At 39.6% G+C, this 19,648-nt stretch overlaps 1 protein-coding gene across 4 annotated transcripts in view; it reads right to left on the bottom strand.

The window, feature by feature from the left end:
• iqsec1b (IQ motif and Sec7 domain ArfGEF 1b) overlaps nt 1–19,648 on the bottom strand; it is a 201,626-nt gene that overhangs the window by 70,240 nt on the left and 111,738 nt on the right. Inside the window, exon 1 of one of the 4 annotated variants that reach the window (XM_069178008.1) lies at nt 5,814–5,957. The exons of the other annotated variants lie outside the window; for them this stretch is intronic. Coding sequence (XP_069034109.1) covers nt 5,814–5,890 — 77 coding nt within the window. The 5' untranslated portion in view covers nt 5,891–5,957. Of the gene's footprint in view, nt 1–5,813; nt 5,958–19,648 lie in introns of those variants that run through there. 4 annotated transcript variants of the gene reach the window in all.

Below are 19,648 nucleotides of genomic sequence, written 5' to 3'. Positions count from 1 at the left end.
GTAACACTCCCGTAGTGTCACGTCTCACTCTTTTTTCACAAACTACTAAATAGATGGTATCTGACCTAAGGGGTGTGAAACACACTGCTGCTGAATGGGGGCAGTAGATTTTGGACACACTAGAGTGTGTGTTATGCGTCATATATCAACCATCTCCAAAGTGGAGGTAAATAAAGCATTTCAGCCTGAGGTTTCAAATCAACACCCTGAGTCAGCAGAGAAGAATGTAGACACTCAGTTAAGTTGGGAGACATGAAATATATGATGTGTGTGGAGAAAAAAAAAAAAAGAACAACATGCTGGCCTGTAAGGCAGGCTCTGGTAAGATATTAAGTTGTGCTGCTGCCCCGTCAAACCTCTGAAGTGATGGCTTTGTGTCTTTTACACCAATAACTGTTTTTTGATGCAGATTATTTAGCATTTACTTTGTAACACATCAAAAAGCTTATCCACCAGTATTAGTTACCTCTCTCTAACAAGTGTTGAAAGTGATATGGAAATATTACAAAGTCTGACTTGAGATCTGTGTCTTTCATAGAAAAGTGAGCAGCTTGTTCAGAACATAATAGGACACCTTAAATTGCCATCAGATTAGCGGAAAGGGGTTCATATCTGAAAGCAGCTTTAGCTATGAACGGCTGTTCTTCCTCAAGATCCTCTGTTATAAAATGAGTGAAAGGAGAAGAAGAGAACTATGTGGGAGCAAAGGAAGCTTAAACTTCATGAATGCAGAGTAACTGAGGTTGCAGAGAAGTCACAGGGTGAGACCAAAGGATCTGCTGACATGCAGTAATGCAAATCCTTACAGTGACCATGTGAGAAGTTTGCCTTTGTTATTTTAGACTTTTAAGAATAGCCAAGTATTTTCACTCCCTGTTGGCCTCTGTGGCCTTCCTCTGTGCAGCTGCCAAACATTTCTCTGTCTGTCTCTGATCCTCACTCTTGATGCAGCTATTAGCCATTAGAAAGAATGCAAACATGAATATAGTGAGATCCTCAAAAACCTAAATCCTCTTTTTGATTTTATATTGTGTCCCTTCCCACAATACAATGAAGAAATAAGAGCAAAGGCAGATGAAATATGGTGGATATCATTAATACATAATATAAACTAATCAACAAAGAGACCATCAGTAGCCATAGGCTACGAAGCTCTGATGCAGTGACAGCAGCTCGGGGTTGCGCTGCCACGCGTGTACACATTCACACAGCAGATTGATTTGACAGGGGCCTCAGACTTTGATGTTTCCATTTCACGCCATGAAGAAAATCACAGTGTCTGATATCAAACCAACCGCTACAAGCCATATCTACCAGTGTACCAGCTTGTGTATCAGCTGTAAGTGCCAGGCTTACACTGCCTGTGTTGTGTGTGCCGGTGCACACAGCCTTACAAGCAAGGCAGGCAGTGTGGCCCGGGCCTGAGATGTTTGCTCACAGGCTGGAAAACACCAGAATGTGCACACTTGTTTTCTGCATGAGGTAGAGTCAGTACACACACACACACACACAGTGACAGACTTTCTCCCAGTCTGCCCACATTAAGGATTCCGTAGGAACATCTACATCTACAAGCCTCCTTTGCAACAGGTAACCACGATTTATGTTTCCCAATTATAATTGGCAATACATTTAATCCAAATATTTCCAAACATCAATGAAAATTACTCACAATGAAGTTTTTTTTTTTTAAATGTAAACATAAACAAAATGATCTAACTCCACTGGCAGACTATGACAGTTCAGTGCCAGTACATGCTTTATGGTCTTTCACAGGTCTGCGCTCTATTTGGACCCTAAAAAAAAAAATTAGAACTCTATTAAAAATGCCACAGTCTTGTAAACACAATTTATATATATAAAACAATCTATACATCTGGCTATTACTGTACCTTATTGTCGAGTCTATTATACAGTGGCCTTCTCTGAGCCCAAAAAACAGGTTTAGGTCATTTCCAGTATTTGGGTAGGTTGGTGTGAATCCCGAAAGCCTCTGGGGATGTATTTGTGATTCATCTGCATTTGTAGGACTTTGGACCTGCTCTGCTATCAGTCAGAGAAAGACCAGGGACGTGCTTTATGAGTTTTTAAAAGCTTCTGATGTCCTGAGTGGAGGGTGCTCCCTCCAGTCCATATTGAGTGTGGGATATTAAGGGCCGTGGCTCTGTCCATTGACTCTGGATTAAAACACTGTAATCAGATGAATTATTGATGAAAAAGGGCAAAGACTAGATCTTTGTACAGGGCAATTGAAATGCATAAAATAGAGCCACTTTCATGTGCAATTATTCTGTCAGGAGATAGTGACAGTGCAGTGCATGGTGAGGCTCAGGTCACGGCCGCCTGGGAATAAGTGGATGGGGAGGAAATGTGAGGCAGAGTTGAATCAGTGTGTGTTAATGATGAGGTAGTTGATGGAAGGTGTGTGTGTGTGTGTGTGTGTGTGTGTGTGTGTGTGTGTGTGTGTGTGTGTGTGTGTGTGAGAAGTCTTCAGCACTGATGAACAACCGTGTTTGGACAGTTTGATGTGGGCCAGTGACCTGCGACAGCAGAGAGTTTAGAGCTCTTTCGAAGAGTTTTTCACCTCGCTGCCTCAATTCTACCTCTGCGTACAGCAACCACAAGTCACGCCCCATCAACACATTAGCCATTACTGTCAGCCACAGCCAATAACACAGGTAAATCCATTAGCAGACAGATAGTGGGATTTGACAGATTACCACTGGGGTCATTGATCTTTTGGAGTCAAGAAGAAAATGGAGAAATTATTACAAAAACCTTGAAATCCCTGTAAACAGAAATCACTGTGTAACGATCAAGGATACGATGTCACCCACTCTCAGCTGTACTGCAGGAATACCCAAGGGCTGTATTCTAAGTGTGCTCTCCTTCAGCTTTACGTACATGATCTGCCTCCACCACGTTTAGAGCTAGTATAAAAATGTATGCATGGTCCAGTACATGCTCTACTTTGCATGCTGTTTGCCTTACTCCTTAAAGCATTTTGTGATATTTCTGTTTGCTTACTACCATACTAATTTTACATGTTGTTTTAACATCTGTCCAAGGGATAACAATTAAAAGCAACCAAAAATCTGTCTATTACTGGCACATTTAGATTGATGCTAATACATGTAGATTGTATCAGTCCCAACCCGATTACAATGGAGGTGAATTGGGGCAGCTCATCCAGTTCAGCAATTAAAGCAGTGCTCAATAAAAACTTACTATTGGCTGCTTGCATGGCAGCAGAAGGACCACCAGAACACTGACCAGAAGAAATTAATTTAGCAAACGACACTATAATGACTTGTAGGAAAAGAAAATAATTGACTGCTTTTTGGAGCCAGCCCATAGTGGCTCCCAGTAGTGTTGTATCTTAAGGCAATTTACAGAAGTAACATCCATTTCTATATACAATCCAGTCTGGACCCAAATCAGTGGGCTGATCATTTAACTAACAAAGCAGCACTGCCATCCCTAGGGACACAAGGCTGAAGTTGGACAAAAAATGTACATAAAATTGTCTTATTGTGTAAAACAGCCAACCTACAACCAGCCTGCAAACATTCAGTTCAGTATGGCTTATTTTTCATTATCTCTTTAGTAGAATACTATATTTATATATTTTGATGCCCCTACTAGACATAGGCCTAATTCAAAAATATCTGACAGATATAACATATTAACTGCTGTTTATCGTGTACCGGTTTGTCCTTTGTGGACAACATGATACAAACCAAAGCACACATTTCTTGCTGATCATTGTCTGGTTACCAAACACAGCTCAGAACCCCTCAGCCAAAGATCATTTTCCAGTTCCAGCACGCCGCAAAACAACACAGTTGTTCAGTTTAGCTCATCCTCAAGCATAATGATATGGGTTTTCACCATCCAATCACTGACTGGTATTTAAATGGAAAACACCCGAGCATTAAGCCGTGGCGTTCTGGGGGGATGTTTTTTTTGTGTTGTCCCAACATCAGAGACCCGACTACATGGTGCGGGGGGATGGGTGGACTCAGAAAGAAATATGGCCTTGAGGTGTCTGACAATTCATCCTCTGAGAGGCTCCACTCCACATCACATATTTTCCTTTTTGATTAACATTCTCTGAACCAGACCAAGAGTTTATTCACTTCAGCTGACCCCATGGGTGTCTTTCTCATTTCACCGATAAAATGAGACAAAACAGAGGCCAGGAAAAAAAAAAAAAAAATCTAAAATGAGCTTTTATGCAGAGTGTGTCATTATTTTGGCTGTTTTCCTACACTGTAACATCCATTTTATTTTTGTACTAAATGACATTCAGCTAATGTAATGGACCATTTGTAGCCCATTCTGAAGAGTGACAGGTCTTGATGTTTAAACTGAGGTTTTGACAACGAAATCATTGCATTGTTATCTGCAATAAATTTTGTATTAGCTTAAACATTCAAGTTTTTACCCTCAGTTCCTTTGTTAAGTGTACACATATTAAGTGGTAAAGACAAATATATAGAATCAAAAAATATCTATATTTTTTTAATATAAATTTATTTTTCCTTTGCTGTAAAAGTATTTGGAGGAATCTAGCTACCCTTTCGCATCATATAAAAATGCTCCTGACCATTTGTGCAACATAGTAGCTACCTGAGAAAGCCTGAGCCAGAGTCAGTTGGCAAAAACATTGATTACATTTCTAAAGAACATGGTGTTATATTTATTTCTCCCTTGTTGTTTTACAAATTGTCAATGAAGAGCTAGCATTAGCAAAATGGCAGGGACAAACTGAACAAAGGAAAATCCACAGTCAATTCCTGTATCTTTACCTCATGTAACCAGAGATCCTACCAACAAACACAAACCAAGCACGATTCATGTGCAAAGAGCTATTACAGTGTATTAATCTAAGAATGCTATTGTTGTTTATAGCCTGCTCGCCTCGACCATCATGTAGACTGTGTGCGCCCTTATAAAGTAATGGATCAGTTATCGACTGTTGTTAGTTTTTGTAAAATAAGAAACTTTACTTGCACTTTACTTGATTCAGATAAATCGAACTGAGTCTGAGATAGCCTAACTTACATTCACACTCGCATGCTACTTAAATTATGTCTTTTTATTTGATAGTCCCTGCCAGGTAAATACCCACATGTAACACAGGGTTTCTGTTAAAATAATTGTAACCTCATGATCGTCAGAGTTATTTAGTAGTGCATGAACTGACTGATTTGTTTGCAAATTTATTTGTAGTGCAAAAGTAAAAAAAAAAGAAATAAAGAAGCCACATCACCCAATCTTAAGAGATTGGATGCTGTGTCCACTACAGTAGGCGAGGCAGAACAACAATGGTGGAGACAGTGGATCGCAGCCCACGTGTCGCCCAGTGCTGCCACACCAATAACTTTGAGTGTTACGCCCCCCCCCCCCCCCCCCCCCCACACACACACACACACATACACACACACAATGGACTGAATACTGCGCTGAAGCTTGTCAGTGGCAAACCACAACAATAGCGCTTCCCTTCAGACCAGTTGACCTGGCTTACATGTAAATCTTTTGCCCCCATTTCAGCCCCTGTCAACATAAGAACAAGGGGGCTGGAATGTGGTAGCTGTCTATCAGTCATGACTGGTTCATACATGACACTTTACATTCATGATTATAGGAGGGACCAAAAGCCTGTGCCAAATTCTGCCAATGTTCAATTCTCACAGAGTTACTACAAGGAACCGACTGTGACAGGATGTTAAAATGCCCTTTAAAAAAAAAAAAATAAGCCAAAGAAACAGACAATATTTGAAGTTTTTATAAATATAGCACCTTACCTTCTATAGAATCCATGCAGAGGCTGAAGACAGAGAAATTGCCAGTAATCCAAACAAAAAGCTTTGAACTTCAACATTTTGTCAGGAAGTCACAAAGCTTACATTAAAAAAGTTATTCTTCACAGAGTCCATAGAAAAAAGAAAAAGAAAAGACTATTTGGAAAAGCAAAGCAAGTCCTGCACACTTCAGACTATATATGGCAACAACACTGACACCCTACATGGTTGAGTCCCATCACAGTGTCTGTCTGTGTGTATCTGGGCCACGTGGAGGGGGCTGAACCCACATCCCTCTGCTGCCTTTGTTAATGCTGAGCAGTCCTGTGCTGTTCTCTATTCCCTGTTTGTCCTCTTTAAAGCTCCTAGTGCCTTGATAGAGATGTTAGCCACTGGACAACATGGCTTCTGCAGGAGCTGCTGAACAAAAGGTTTGTCCCAAGACAACTTTCTGTTGTACAAAACCTTGTCTTTCTCCTTCTCTCCACGCTCACTCTTTCCCAGTCAGTCAATAACAGAGAAGGTTCCTTTTTCCATCATCGCTGCTCCTCAGAGTTGAGTTACAGCTGCTCCTATTGTCTAAGCAGCCACACTGACAAGGTCTGACTCTGCTGTGCCTCGCTGGGCTAACAAAGCACACAAAGGCCTCCCTCGGTGGCCGTATCAATTAGGCTTTATCAGATGCTGCCAGCCCAGCCTGCCCGGAGACGAGCTAATCAGCAGCAGCACATGGTGCGCAGAGGGGCGAAGCCGGCACCCACGAGGGCCAGCCTCACACACATTCATGTGCACATAAAGCCTGGGCTGGTTGCCAAGACAACCCTAAACATCACATTTAAAGAAAGTAATGGACCCTTAATGTGAGGTTAGGGTGACGGTGAATAGAACCAACAAGATCTGAGATCTGAATTCTGGGGCAAATATTAGTGAAAAACTATGAATCCAAAAGTTCTCTTCATATTTTAACCCTTTAATGAATTCATATTTTAATCAGAAGTAAAACTTTTGAAGATAATGCTGTATAAAGTGGAACAGATGAGTACAGATACATAAATTAATTAATAATGAATATAGAAACATCAATAGTTTATGATTACATATGTTCCCTGAAGTACAAATCTGCAACCTGCAAAACATCACACAGTTCAAAAATCACCTCGCTGTTACACAGGTTTTATATGAAAAAACAATAAACAAAACAATTATAAAAAATGGTACACTGTGCTAAAAGGCTAAACCTCTTGGATTCTTGTCAAACAGCATGGGTAGAATGCTAGCATATGCAAAGTGTTGTTTTTTTTGTTTTTTATATCAAACTCCACATACAGCTGAAATGTCGTAATCAATTCTAACTTTACCAGTGCTAAACAAACCCTAACATGGTGCCATGGTCTGTTTAATACAGATATCAGTGTTGGATGGGTGTTGTTGCTCTCTGCCATGATGATTCATCTGACAAGAACAAGCTGGCAGATAGGTCGGGTGGGGAGCCGCGCGAAACGATACGGCAATTATTCAGCCTGGCATTCAGCTTTGAAGTGAGAACAGAAAGCATTTTGTAAAAGGGTGTGAGTCATGAAAACTGTAGATACAAATTTACAGTATTGTACAGAACACTGAGGCATGATGCTGCACATCAAAACTCAAAATCCCATCCCATTCTATATGTTATACCAGTTGTTTGATAAAAGACTAGATAGATGAACAATACTTGACTGGAATCCTTCAATTACTGAATAGAGGCTGCTTAGCTTGACAGGAATGTTAAAGGAGCTCGCCAGTAATTTAGTACCTCACTTCCAGAAAGTTAAAGAATTTACAAGTGATTACAAAATCTAATCTGGGTATGGACAAGTCCTGCCTGTAGCAACCACTATTGCAGCAGCACTTTACCTGCAAAGCCTACAATGTCCTGTATGCTAAGGGATCCTGTAACTAGTAATATGTTGAAAATCTGTTTATAAAAAAAGCTTATGATTTTCAAAACCTTTTTTCATGAAATCCTCATGCTTCGATTGTATTCTTAGTGTCTTATCATGAAGACAGACCAGGGTCCACAAAGGACCAAGCAATCTACAAAGAGCCAATGGGAGCCTCCATCCTGCATATTTCCTCTTAGCTTTAGCTACATGCTTCATGGCTTGAAATATTTTACCTTTTTGTTTCCCTTGATTTCCTTCTGCTTACTAGTACATTAATGACTACCTTTATCTGTTGGAGAAACTGGCTGCTATACAGGACTAACGCGTGTTGGGAGCGTAACCACAAATTTGTCAATCAAGCAAAGCCCCTAAAACTCTGGATCGCACATTTCCCACAATGCAGCTACGTAGCCTCAGGTTTAAGCTTTTCTGAATGTGGGATGCCCTGGTCTTTCCAAATTTCATACCCCCAAAATTTAAGAGCGGCGTTATCTTACAAACATATGGAGCCTGATTTACTAAACGTTTGTGTGTGTTAAATCACGTGCAAACTTCACACCCCCCGCAGAAAAATGTCCAAGCTGATCTACAAACGACGTGCAGTGAGGATACCAGCAATTAAAAAACATCTTACGCCTTAGCATTTTCCTGCCTCTGGGTCATTCCAGCTTATCACTACTTGGATATACTACCCGGTCCAGGTGTGCTATCGTAGGTGCTGAATGTGTCCTGCAGAATTTACAGGTAGGCTTTATACGGTTCCCGAGCACTTGTAAGGCACTGAATGAAACTAATTCACTGGTTCATCAAAGAAAGAGCTGGACCTGCTGTTTGGTGTTTGTTAGAGGCATCTCATACACCGTCCCTCTTATTTTATTTGCCGACGTTTTATCATAAGCCGTTTTTTTTCCGCTTAGTATCTTGCCATCTACTCATAATTTAATCTATTGATCTTTTTGTTATTCCCACGCCATTGATTTACTCACTGATAATCTCCTATATAGCATTTTGTTCTTGTTATATTTATATGTATTAATTTCAATGAGATCAGATTTCCTTTTGCGGTCGTTCTGTGTTTTTCACTTTAACACACGCAAACGCCACATTTAAATGGAACGGTTTGCACCTGATGTCAAAGATGCAATTACTCTTAATAAATCACCCGCAAAAGGGGTCCAAAATAAATGTGCAAACTTTTGGAATAAAAACGCAATTTATTACCCTCTATTTGAGATCTTAGTAAATCAGGCCCATAAGTCGCCAAGCCCAAGCTAAGAAAAGAGCCTGTAGAAAACATTTTAAGAGGGTTATTTCAGATGTATGGTAACTCAAGGTAGAAGCCCTTGGACAGATGGTTGAAGCATCAGTAACCTACATATATTTACCTCCATTACAAGTAGTTGACAAGCAACCCTGTGTATATAAAAACAAAACATTGAGTGATAAGGTAATTTCACCTTCCAAAGTGCAATTCGGCAAGACATTGGTTAAGTGGGCTTAAATTTCTGTTACATGCTCCAGTAAAGGGCAGGTACACTCTGAAGATTATCACGTTGAGAAAATAGAAAACACAGTCTGCACTTTTGTGGCTTCTGACAGACTGTTGGTACATTTGAATTTACACAGGAGTTAATGACGTTGTACTAAATGTCATTTCCTGTTCATTCATTCAGTGCCACAAGATGACAGGTTATGGACTGGGCCACACATGTTCCCCTGGCCTTATTAAGGACCAGTGAAAACACTTTCCATTGTGTCACTGACAGTCTGAGGGGGGCATCCCACTCAAGGGGGGCAGCGCATTATTGAGCAGAAGGTGCAGCCGAATGGAAGACCATCTATCATGTGGTTCTTTAAAGCCTGACGTCTGCATGCAGGCAGATTGAAATGTCGCCAATGCCTGATCACCTCTTTACAAAAGGAAGACAAAAAGATTCCATGTCAGAAATTCTTAATTATTCCTAATTAATCTTATTTCATTCCAGTTTGTTTAAACCTCTTCATAAATTCATCATAAATTTAACCAAAAACGATGATGATGTAATCCCAGACTTTTTACCTGATGTATTATGACATGTCCTACTGACACAACAGACTGACATCTGAACAGCCAATACGTTACAGTATTAAAGGATATAAGGTAGGATCTCCTTTCTTGGCTGTACTCGGTGCAGTTCGTCCTGGACCCAGCTGCGGGCTGCAGTGAAAGGAGCTGGAGGAAAGCATTATGGTAATAACTGCAGAATTCATTTGGCACCTGGGGAAGGATGAGCCCTTTACTCCAGCTGAGCTTTGCCTTAACTCACCAGCATTAACTGGTTTGGGAATTTACATACCCAATGGTGCAACTACAGTGGTATCGCAGCAGGTCAGGGACCAACAACCAGCACTATGAATGTTCTATTCATTGTGTTATAAACAGAAATACTCCCAAGATACACTGAACAAAGCCTGTTGCCAGAAAGAATGTTGATATTGGACAATTCAATCACAATGTTCACAATCATTTCTTTCCACAGTGTGTGCAGATGGAAACTAATTTGGTCAATATTAGAAAAGCTAGAAATACTGCCTGGCAGGTCCATGCCTCTGCCAGCCAGTCAAGTTGCAGTTTAAATGCATGTTTGTCCGGAATCATATGAAATACAAAGTGAAGACTTTGAAGGTATCCTCATGTATTAACATATTTGGCCAATAAAGCTGATTCTGTCAGGACACAGAGTTAGAGACATGACATTAGACAATGCCTCAAATATGAACTTTAACCTTTGGCCATCGAAATCCAATCAGTTCATCCTTAAGTCCAAGTGAACAAGTGTGCCAAATGTGAAGAAATTCCCTCAAAGTATTCCTGAGATATTAAGTTCAGGAGAATGGAATGACGCAACTTGACCTTTGACCCCACAAATCAAATAAATTAATCCTTGGGAACAAGTGAATATTTGTGCCTAATGTTAATAACACCGTGTCAGAAGTCTGGGATTGACAGACGAACAACCTGCAAATATATTGCATTCACACTGGAGGCATAGTTATCAAAAATAAACAATGGATATTAGGCAGCAAAAAACTTGTTTGAGGTTAGTTTTCTCAAATAAAGTATGTGGTTCCATCACCTCAATCTCCGCTGCAACATTACCTTCTAAATTGTGACAGAAAATTGGAACTTCAAGTAAATCAAGTGCTGCAAATTCATCCAAACAGAAAGTAGCCCATTGGAAATCCCTATTTTATCTGACAGTGAATAATATAGTGGATCTGCTTGTTGGTCAACCAGAATCAACTAGCTGAATTTCTGTTTAAATGTGTCAGAACTGCCATGGCTGGAGTTCCTTCCCTCTGCCGCCATCCTTCTACAAACACAGGCATTTCAAGTTTTGGCAGATAGATTTCTAATCACTCACCCAACGCTACAAACCTAAAGGGGTGCCATGGATTTTAGTTCAAGCTGCACTCTGAGAGCCAGTCCTGGCTGTCCAAAATGCATGTGCAAATAAACTGTCAAGCCTCAAAATAAGCTGAAACTGGAAACCACACACAACCACAAGGCCAAGAATCAAAAAGGAGTCAGACAGTCATGGTATTACCCCGCTGCACAGATAACAGGGTCATTAGAATGTTGCCGATGGGAACTTGTCGAGCTCCCCTATGAAACCAGTATTGAGAAGTTGTCAATATTAGACAGAGGTTCATTCATGAAGAACAGGAAAATTAAAACTAGAACTGTTTGATCATAAAAGTGTCTAACTTCTAATTTCGAAACCTCACCCCAACCAAAGAAAATTAAACTACACAATGTTATTCTTCTCATACATCATGCTCTTACATGTCAGTGCTGTTTGTACAACATGTTTTCTTCCCACTCCAGCAGTAAGTGATTACTGGAAAAATACAGTGGTTAGTATTTCCTCGAGAAAGCCAGCTGAGGCAACAAACCTCTGCCAAACTGTTCTGCTGATTCAGTCGGCAGAACAGATCCCATTATCGTGTTTATCCTCATGGAAATTTAACAGTTTACCACATAACCTACATTTTCTCAGGCAGGCAGCGAGAAGGGTTGTAAGTGAGTTAAGAGAGAGTCAGAAATTTGCATGATGTGATCAAGATAAGAGTTTGATGCCTTGTTCCCCCTGGATGTGAGGCAAAGCTTAATAGGCATGACCGAGAAAGCGCGAGAGTGAGGAAGACGCATTGATGCCATTATCCGAGGGCGGCACCTCAACCCTGACCTGCTCTCCAGTGAGTTCATTAAAGATTTCACTCTCCTGCATCGTATAGTGTTCTCTGTTCACCTGCTGTGCCTGGATGCTGTGTGTTAATTCCCCACGAAGAATACGCCACTCTCCCAGCAGTATTGACAGTGAGTGATAAACGGACAGCATTGGTGCTATCATCACCTCGACAGTCTGAGCTCAGACAACTAATAAAGATGGCTCGCAGCGTCCCTGCTTGGCCTTAACAGCCCCCACGAGCCTGTCGTCACCCAGGGGACCACCGCCTGTGTAATTGCAGCTATTGTGAGGCCAAGAGGAGCCAGCTGAGGTCTGAGCAGAAAGAGGAGGAGGTCCTATGCGTTACATCCTCACGTGGCTCACACTAGACACTGATTGATGGTTATCTGCCTCAGCTTCGGCCCCAGCTCAGGCTCTACCCAGATGACTGAGCTCTTTTCCTGAAGACCTCTCTGACTGAATAGAGAAGCTACAACCAAACACTGGGAGATACTCCAAACAGCTCTCTTTAGAGTGGTTTGACACACTCATTAAAAAAAACAAAACTTTCTGGAGTTGTTAAAACTGTCACACACTATGAATCCTATACATTTCATGTTATGTAAAAGGAAAAGTTGAGAAGAAGCTTTCTGCAAAACCAAATTAAAACTTTATTTGAACAGATAACATTTCAATCTGAATTGGTGTCAAAAGTCTGTCCTCCACAGGCAAATAGCAGCAACATCAAATATGTCAAAACTGAATTAGGTTTTAAACTCTATGTGTCTTTCTGACATCTCATTTACACACTTTTTAAATTTGAAGCAACTTCAAAATGGACATCTCTACAGTTCACTTGATATAAGCCTCTCACTTATGAAGCTTTTATCGAGAAGGAGTTAGCTGCTGAGACAGTTAGGATAGGTATTTTTAAAATATTTATTTTGATATAGTGAAATTTTAGATTTTCCGTTTAAGTCAGCATTTGAAGAAGTTCATGATGGAGTATAATTTAGCGAATGGCAGTAGCTGCCATCTTTTTGGACTCAAGTTAATTTCATTTAAAACCACCTTTAAACCCATACTTAACCGTAGAGAATTATAAATGTATGTACTTTGTATTTTGATTTTAAGATGAACATTAAAAATACTGGGACGAACAGAAACAGGATTCCTATAAGCCTTGGACTGTAAACAATAATCAAACTAAAGTGAATGTTTTTAAGCAAACTAGTAAAAATGGATCAGAAAGTTTAGAGAACACATTTGGTTGGTATGTATTGCAGAAGATTATCCAGAGGCAGAATGCAGCATGCATTTCTATGTTGCCTTTTTTGGTAATGTATGGGAGCAAAGTTAACCTATAAGGGCATGGAGGTTTTTTTTTTTATGAAGGTGTATGCCTCAAAAAGTTAATAAAGTTGTGTTAACAAAATAATGTACTAGTGATGTTCTATTGTCAGTTTCCTGTCAGTTTTTACCTAAATCAAAATAAAACAAAATCAATAGTCAACGTGCATTTCATATTGTTATTATATTAAGCAAGTCTCCATGTAGACCTCGCCACCCACTTTAATTTTCCTTGAACCCCAAAAAATATACAAGGACACAACGTAGTAAAACTTTATGGAAAGCAGTAAAATACTACTTTTTTCATGAAAGGAAATTTGATTGTATTCACCAATATTTATTTTTAATTAACAGCACCAGAGTCAACAAATATTTTTTGATAACCCTAATGACACTATTAATGCCTGAGACAGTTCTCAGTCGGACAGTCAGTATTGGGGAGCTTCAGCGGCTTTCTCTAAGACGCTGCTAATCTCCATCAACCGCTGCAGCCTCTGAGTCCTCTGGGCTGAGGATCAACCTGCTCTCAGGAGAACATTAGTGAAGCCTTAGAGCTGTGCTCCCTCTAGTGGTTTCCTGTTCGAAGGATTAGTACTGGTGGGTTATAACACATCAGCTGAGGTGTGATTAACCGAATGGTATCTCACTGATATGATGCTGCTAAATATGTGTCAGACTTCGTTTAGTGATTCTTCACAACAAAGCACTTGAATTTCATGATGGCATCAACTCATAATAATACTGTTGTAAAAATAGAACAGCATGAAATAAACAGACAGCTCTTGTTAGCCTAACACTTGTAAACAAATGATGTTCAGATCAGAAAGTAGCAATCTTACAAATATGTAAACATACAAAACTTTGTCTATAAGTATGGAAATATATACATGATATGTACTTATGGTATCAAAAATAAAAGCATGAATGCAGCAAAATGGCCCCTGTCAGTGTTATAGTTCAACAATAACAGTAATAGTATAGTAAATACTATCATGTGTTTCACTGTTTTAGCTGTTGCAGGTAGGGCTCATTTCAACTTTGTTATATTATTTTGGGTAGTTTAATTTATTACAACATATCATATTTTCATAAGTCTGTCGATACAATCAGAATCAACAAGAAAAAGGAGAATACAGCTGCTATATGAATAAAGAAGGAAAATATTTTCCTCTGAAATATTGTGTAAATAGTGACACAAAATGGAAAGACTCAAGTAAAGTACCTCAAAACTATACTTTAGCACAATAATGTTACAAAGTAAAGTAAAATGTAAACATAGAATTGTACACCACTATGTACCATATATTTTGTTATACTTAGACTGTAAGTCAGAGTTTTAAAATGCATGTCAGGTGGAGGTTTCACTTTTAAGGACAAAAGTGTCAAAAATGAACTACAACATTGTGTTCTTTGTGTTTGTATTGCCTCAGGCAGCAGAAGTGGAGCCACGTTGGTGTGATCCAGTCTTTGAAGTATTTCTGAGTGGCAACTGTGTTAGGTGATGCCACAAACAGGATGAAAGCTGAAGCAAAATGTCAGCGGAGTCACACTGTTCAGCCTCTCATCAGTTAACCGCTGTACTGTACCCTGTACAGCTTTTAGAAAGTGAGCTTGAAGATGGTAAGAATTCAAACAAAATTAATTTGTTTAATCACCCAGGCTAAGAAAGAGGGTTGATTTTTGGAACATGAATTTCTTTAAAACAGGCACAAAATGGTAAAGAGAGGTGTCTCCAAAGGGTTGCTGTTTAATTAGTCTTGTGCCTGAGGATGATCACCTTGTGACTATAAGATGTTTCCCTCACTTTTCAAAACTGCATTGCAGGCCCTGTCTGCTCCCTCGAAAATGTTCTATGCATTCCAATACCCATTCTTCCATAATATTTAGAATGCCAGAAAAAAGTTTCAGTGTGTCTCAATACGTAGATACATAGTATGTTAAATGCAATATGCCAAATATACCAGGGTGTCCCACTAAATCCGGTCACATCGACTGGGCCTCTGAGAGAGTTGGTGGAACTTGCGAAAAGAAAAGGAAGAAGAGGTATTAAAAGGAAGGGTACTTGTTTGATATCGCATCCTTTTTCTTTGACATGAAATGTTGTGCTATGACCAAAAAAGTCAAATTTCACGGCACATATTAATGAAGAACTACGTTGTAGTATGTCCCAATTGTAACCATACTACATTCTGCATGAAAATACATTTTTCGTTGGATATTAAGGTGGCAAACTGTAATTTTAGTCATGTAGAGTTTCTCACAATAAGTTAGATAATAGTCTGAGGAAAATGTTGATCTTCCCAACGGCCTCGTCTTTTCCCCTCCGTATCTTTGCACATCTTGCATCACATTACCCGCCTAATAGTTTGCTAAGCTGTTAGCCTGTGTGGCTTCTAGATGTCCACGTTGCCATTGCCCAGCAACAGTGCTTTTACGACGTGACCACTTGAACGGCAAGCATACGGCGCACAGCTTAGCAGGTTGTAACCATTTGCTTGCGAGTTCCATTTGAACACAACATGTGTATCTGTCTGTGATGCACCTGGCTGAGGACACACACCTGGTCCTCACCTGCCCTCGTTGACTACATCATTAATACGCTGGCTCTAGCACACAGCACATTTTGAACACGCCTATTAATTCAAGGGTTTTTCTTTATTTTCTACACTGTGGAGCAAACACCACAAAGACAACAGACTTATAAAATAATGGATTGAATTATGTAGTAAACAAAAACAGTGTAAACAAAAATTTGTTTCAAATTCAAAATTATTTAGATTTCGCCTTGATGACAGCTTTGGATAATGTTGTCACCCTGTTAACCATTTAAGAAGTCATTACCTGCAACTTGTTTCAGGTGGGTGTTGTCAAAAAGTTAACTGGCACAACACAACCATCAGTTGTGTTGTATCAATGTAGTGCTGGCATTAGACAAATATCCCTACTTACCTACTGTAGTAATCAATTTGTTGGCAAAAACTGCTTAATTAAGTACAGAGAAACCACAGTCAACTATTACTTTAAAACATGAAGGTCAGTCATTCCAGAAAATAAAAACAAATCAAGTGCAGAAAGCATCAAGGTCTGTGATAAAACTGGCTCTCATGTGGATAGAGTGATAAAGTACTGCATTAGATGACCTGGCATCCACAAACGCATGACCTAAACCCAACTGAGTTTGGAACGAGTTGGACCACAGATTGAAGGAAAAGCATAAACTATGCTTACCTTCGCATAGTCAAGTCATAAAAGGGGTTGTTCTCCAGGCTCCTGTACACGACATTAGGTCATATCAGAGAGTTGGGACAAAGCACATACTGGTTCTTCAGGATGGAGAACTTGCTGCTTGCAGATCTGAGCCACTAGGCCACCAGGACAGCCTAACACGGTTTCCTTTTTATTATTGGTAATGCTAATAAGTCATGTAAGCAGTCCAGTGTGTGTTTCTGTCAGTTGTGGTTCTGTTCTGTTCCTGCTCTTCTCCTGTAATATATCTGGAAAAAGCAAACCTAATATCACATTATATTTTATATGGCCTCCGGCTGAATAGCAAGCCGCTAATGCACTTGCTGCAGTCTAGATGACATCTCCATCGCCACCCATTTCATGTAATCAGTAACCAAACTCAAAGTTATTGGATAATAAATCCTTTCATTTGGCAAGTAGTTTAATTTTTATGTTTGACAAATGACTATACAACCAAGCAGCTCATTAAGTTTTGGATTCATTTCAGCACTATGTTTATATACTGTAATTAAGAATACTGTAAATGTCATTCAGCATTAGGGATCAGTATTTTTCTGTGAAAGAGCAGAGTGACAACGCTTCATGATGCTAACTGTCATGTGAAGCAGGCAGCCTGGTCTGTGTATGACAGTGAACAGCAATTAACAACAATGCCATCACATCATTCCGCTGCATGCACATACAGCCAACAAATGACAGCTCCAGCCTGAATGCAGAGCCAACAGAGACCCAGATCCCTGTTTCCATGAGATGCGTGTTGTACAGGTACGGCTTGTGTATTTACCGTGGCAGGGCTAGCTGACTGAATTTGCCTCAATGCAGATTTATGGGAAAGTGCGTCTGCTTTGATCTATGATACTCTGAGCTGTGCGCTGCAGTGCTGCCATGAAAGAGACTTCACAATTAGATCAATTCAGCACAAACAGAGAGCGAATGAAGCTTGAACTATTTATGGCTTCTCCACACACGATGACAATGCTTATATGAGGTTAGTCGTAATTGGCTGGAGTGTCTCTAGTTTTACGACCTGACAATTTCCAGCTGTAATTACTGCAGCCTATACGAGAAAAAAAAAAGAAAAGCTGAAGAGCTCTTATAGCACTATGGCCAACAACAACTGCGACGCTGTTGCATATTAAATATACCCAGATTTCCCACTAAAACACGCGGAGGTTACAACATTAAGGCTAATTTGAGCTCTTTTACAGTCCACTTTTGACTTTGTTAATATAGCATTAAAACAAACAACAGTGAGGATGGAACCTCTAGAACAATAGCGTTGAGATTACATCCGCACTTAGCTCCCGGTTTAGTCATTTTCCTAGACAGTTTGAAGCAATGCACAGTGGCTGTCAAACACTGACAGCCATCTTTCAAGATGTAAAGGTGCACACTGAGTCAGGCATTAAAGTTTAACCAGGAGGACCCTAAATATGTCAGTGGCCCATTCATTATACACATAATGGCAGACATCTCTGGATAGAATTACCTTTGTAATAACAGTAGATGGGGAACAATGTTGACACCCCAAGATCTTGTAGTATGCTCTGTGGAAAAACGGTGATAAAGAATTTTCCAATAATGTCCAGTCAATCAATGTAGAGCCCAGCAGTGCAGCTCTAGCTGCTTTATTCGATATTGCTGTCATGAACAATGATTAATGTGGTCTTACTAAGCTACTGTACATGTACACACAGTAAAGACAGACAGATAAATGACAGCACCTATATAAACCACACACCCACCATTCACTGTCTGACAGCATAGCTTCTCAGTAATTAACAGCCATTTAATTCTAATTGTGAAGCTGTTCTCTGAAGAGTACCGACACACTAATTACTTCATCGCTTTGTTTAGAATCATGTTTTCATATTATTATTGCCTGGCTCTGATGGCATCAATCCAGTCTTGAATAACCTTGCATGGGCACCGAAACACCAGTCTGTCTGTGGATGGGTCTCTATAAACAAACTACACTGACTCACAAACAATTGTATTACCTACACAACAAGTCCAAAATAGTATTTAAATCAGCAGCATTGTCATATCACAAATGTGTTTATTCAGCAGTGGAATTGATGACAATAAAGTAACTGCGTAAAGTAGCGGCTCGTGAAACACGTCTCACGACTAGGGACGGATATTTTGTCACAGGAGAACAAAACAAAAGGTAAAAGGTAAATGAATATTGGATTTACATTTGTTCTCCGAATGAATGCTACCATCACTCTGTCTGCTGGATTTATACTTAGGCCACTTTTAGCATATTCATATCAATATATAAGGCGAGAATACTTTATAATATTTTTAGCTTTCTCCACTGCCGCCATGTGGTCAAAAATAAATCATTATAGCTTTAAGCACAAATTCAAACCTTTTCTCCACTGCCTTTTAGAGGGATTTTTTTTTTTTTTACTTTTGTAAATTAAATGGTGAGTTATTTTGTTGATTTGTTGAAATTCATCCAAAGGTAAATTCAGAAAATACTACAAATTTTATTGTAATTTTCTTTCCTTCTTTGCTTCCATTCCCTTTTGAAAGCTTGAAAACCCCCTAAAACTTTAGACAGAAAGATTTTGTCCATCAAAGCGAAAACTCCCCTTTTTCAGTACATGACATTTTCTCCATATAGTGTACCAGAATATTGCTATTTCACGTATAATAGAGACCACAGAAACACAGGCAGTTTGTGGACACAGAATGAGCTCGTCAGGAGAGAAGAAAATCCTCCAATCTGATTTCCACACTTCCTTGTGTCGCTACAGATTGGATTAGTTTTGGATTTCTCTGTCTAGCATGTGCAAAATGGATGAGAAGCTGATTACAACCATTTAAACCTTCCCTAATTCTTGCAAACTTGTATTTGAAAAGCTGGGGGAACAAGTCTGTCAAAACCAAGGCTTGAAGCGTTTCTCTCATTTATGGTGAGTCTGGAAGTAAATTTTCAACCATGCAGGTAAAGAAATTAATAGTGAGGTCAAAAAGCAACAATATAAAGAGCTATTCCAATGCTTGTTGGTTTTCTTGAAATAAGCAGTTGGGTTCTGAAAAAGCAGGTGCTCACAGGACAACTAGAAAATAGTAGCGAGTTTGTAAACGGAGGAGCACA

The sequence above is a fragment of the Embiotoca jacksoni genome, unplaced genomic scaffold, assembly GCF_022577435.1.
Source record: "Embiotoca jacksoni isolate LCO1_2020_lvr unplaced genomic scaffold, fEmbJac1.0.p SCAF_1, whole genome shotgun sequence".
NCBI lineage: Eukaryota > Metazoa > Chordata > Actinopteri > Embiotocidae > Embiotoca > Embiotoca jacksoni.
Note: the sequence above shows the minus strand (reverse complement) of the source record. Positions and strands in the feature narration are given on the sequence as shown.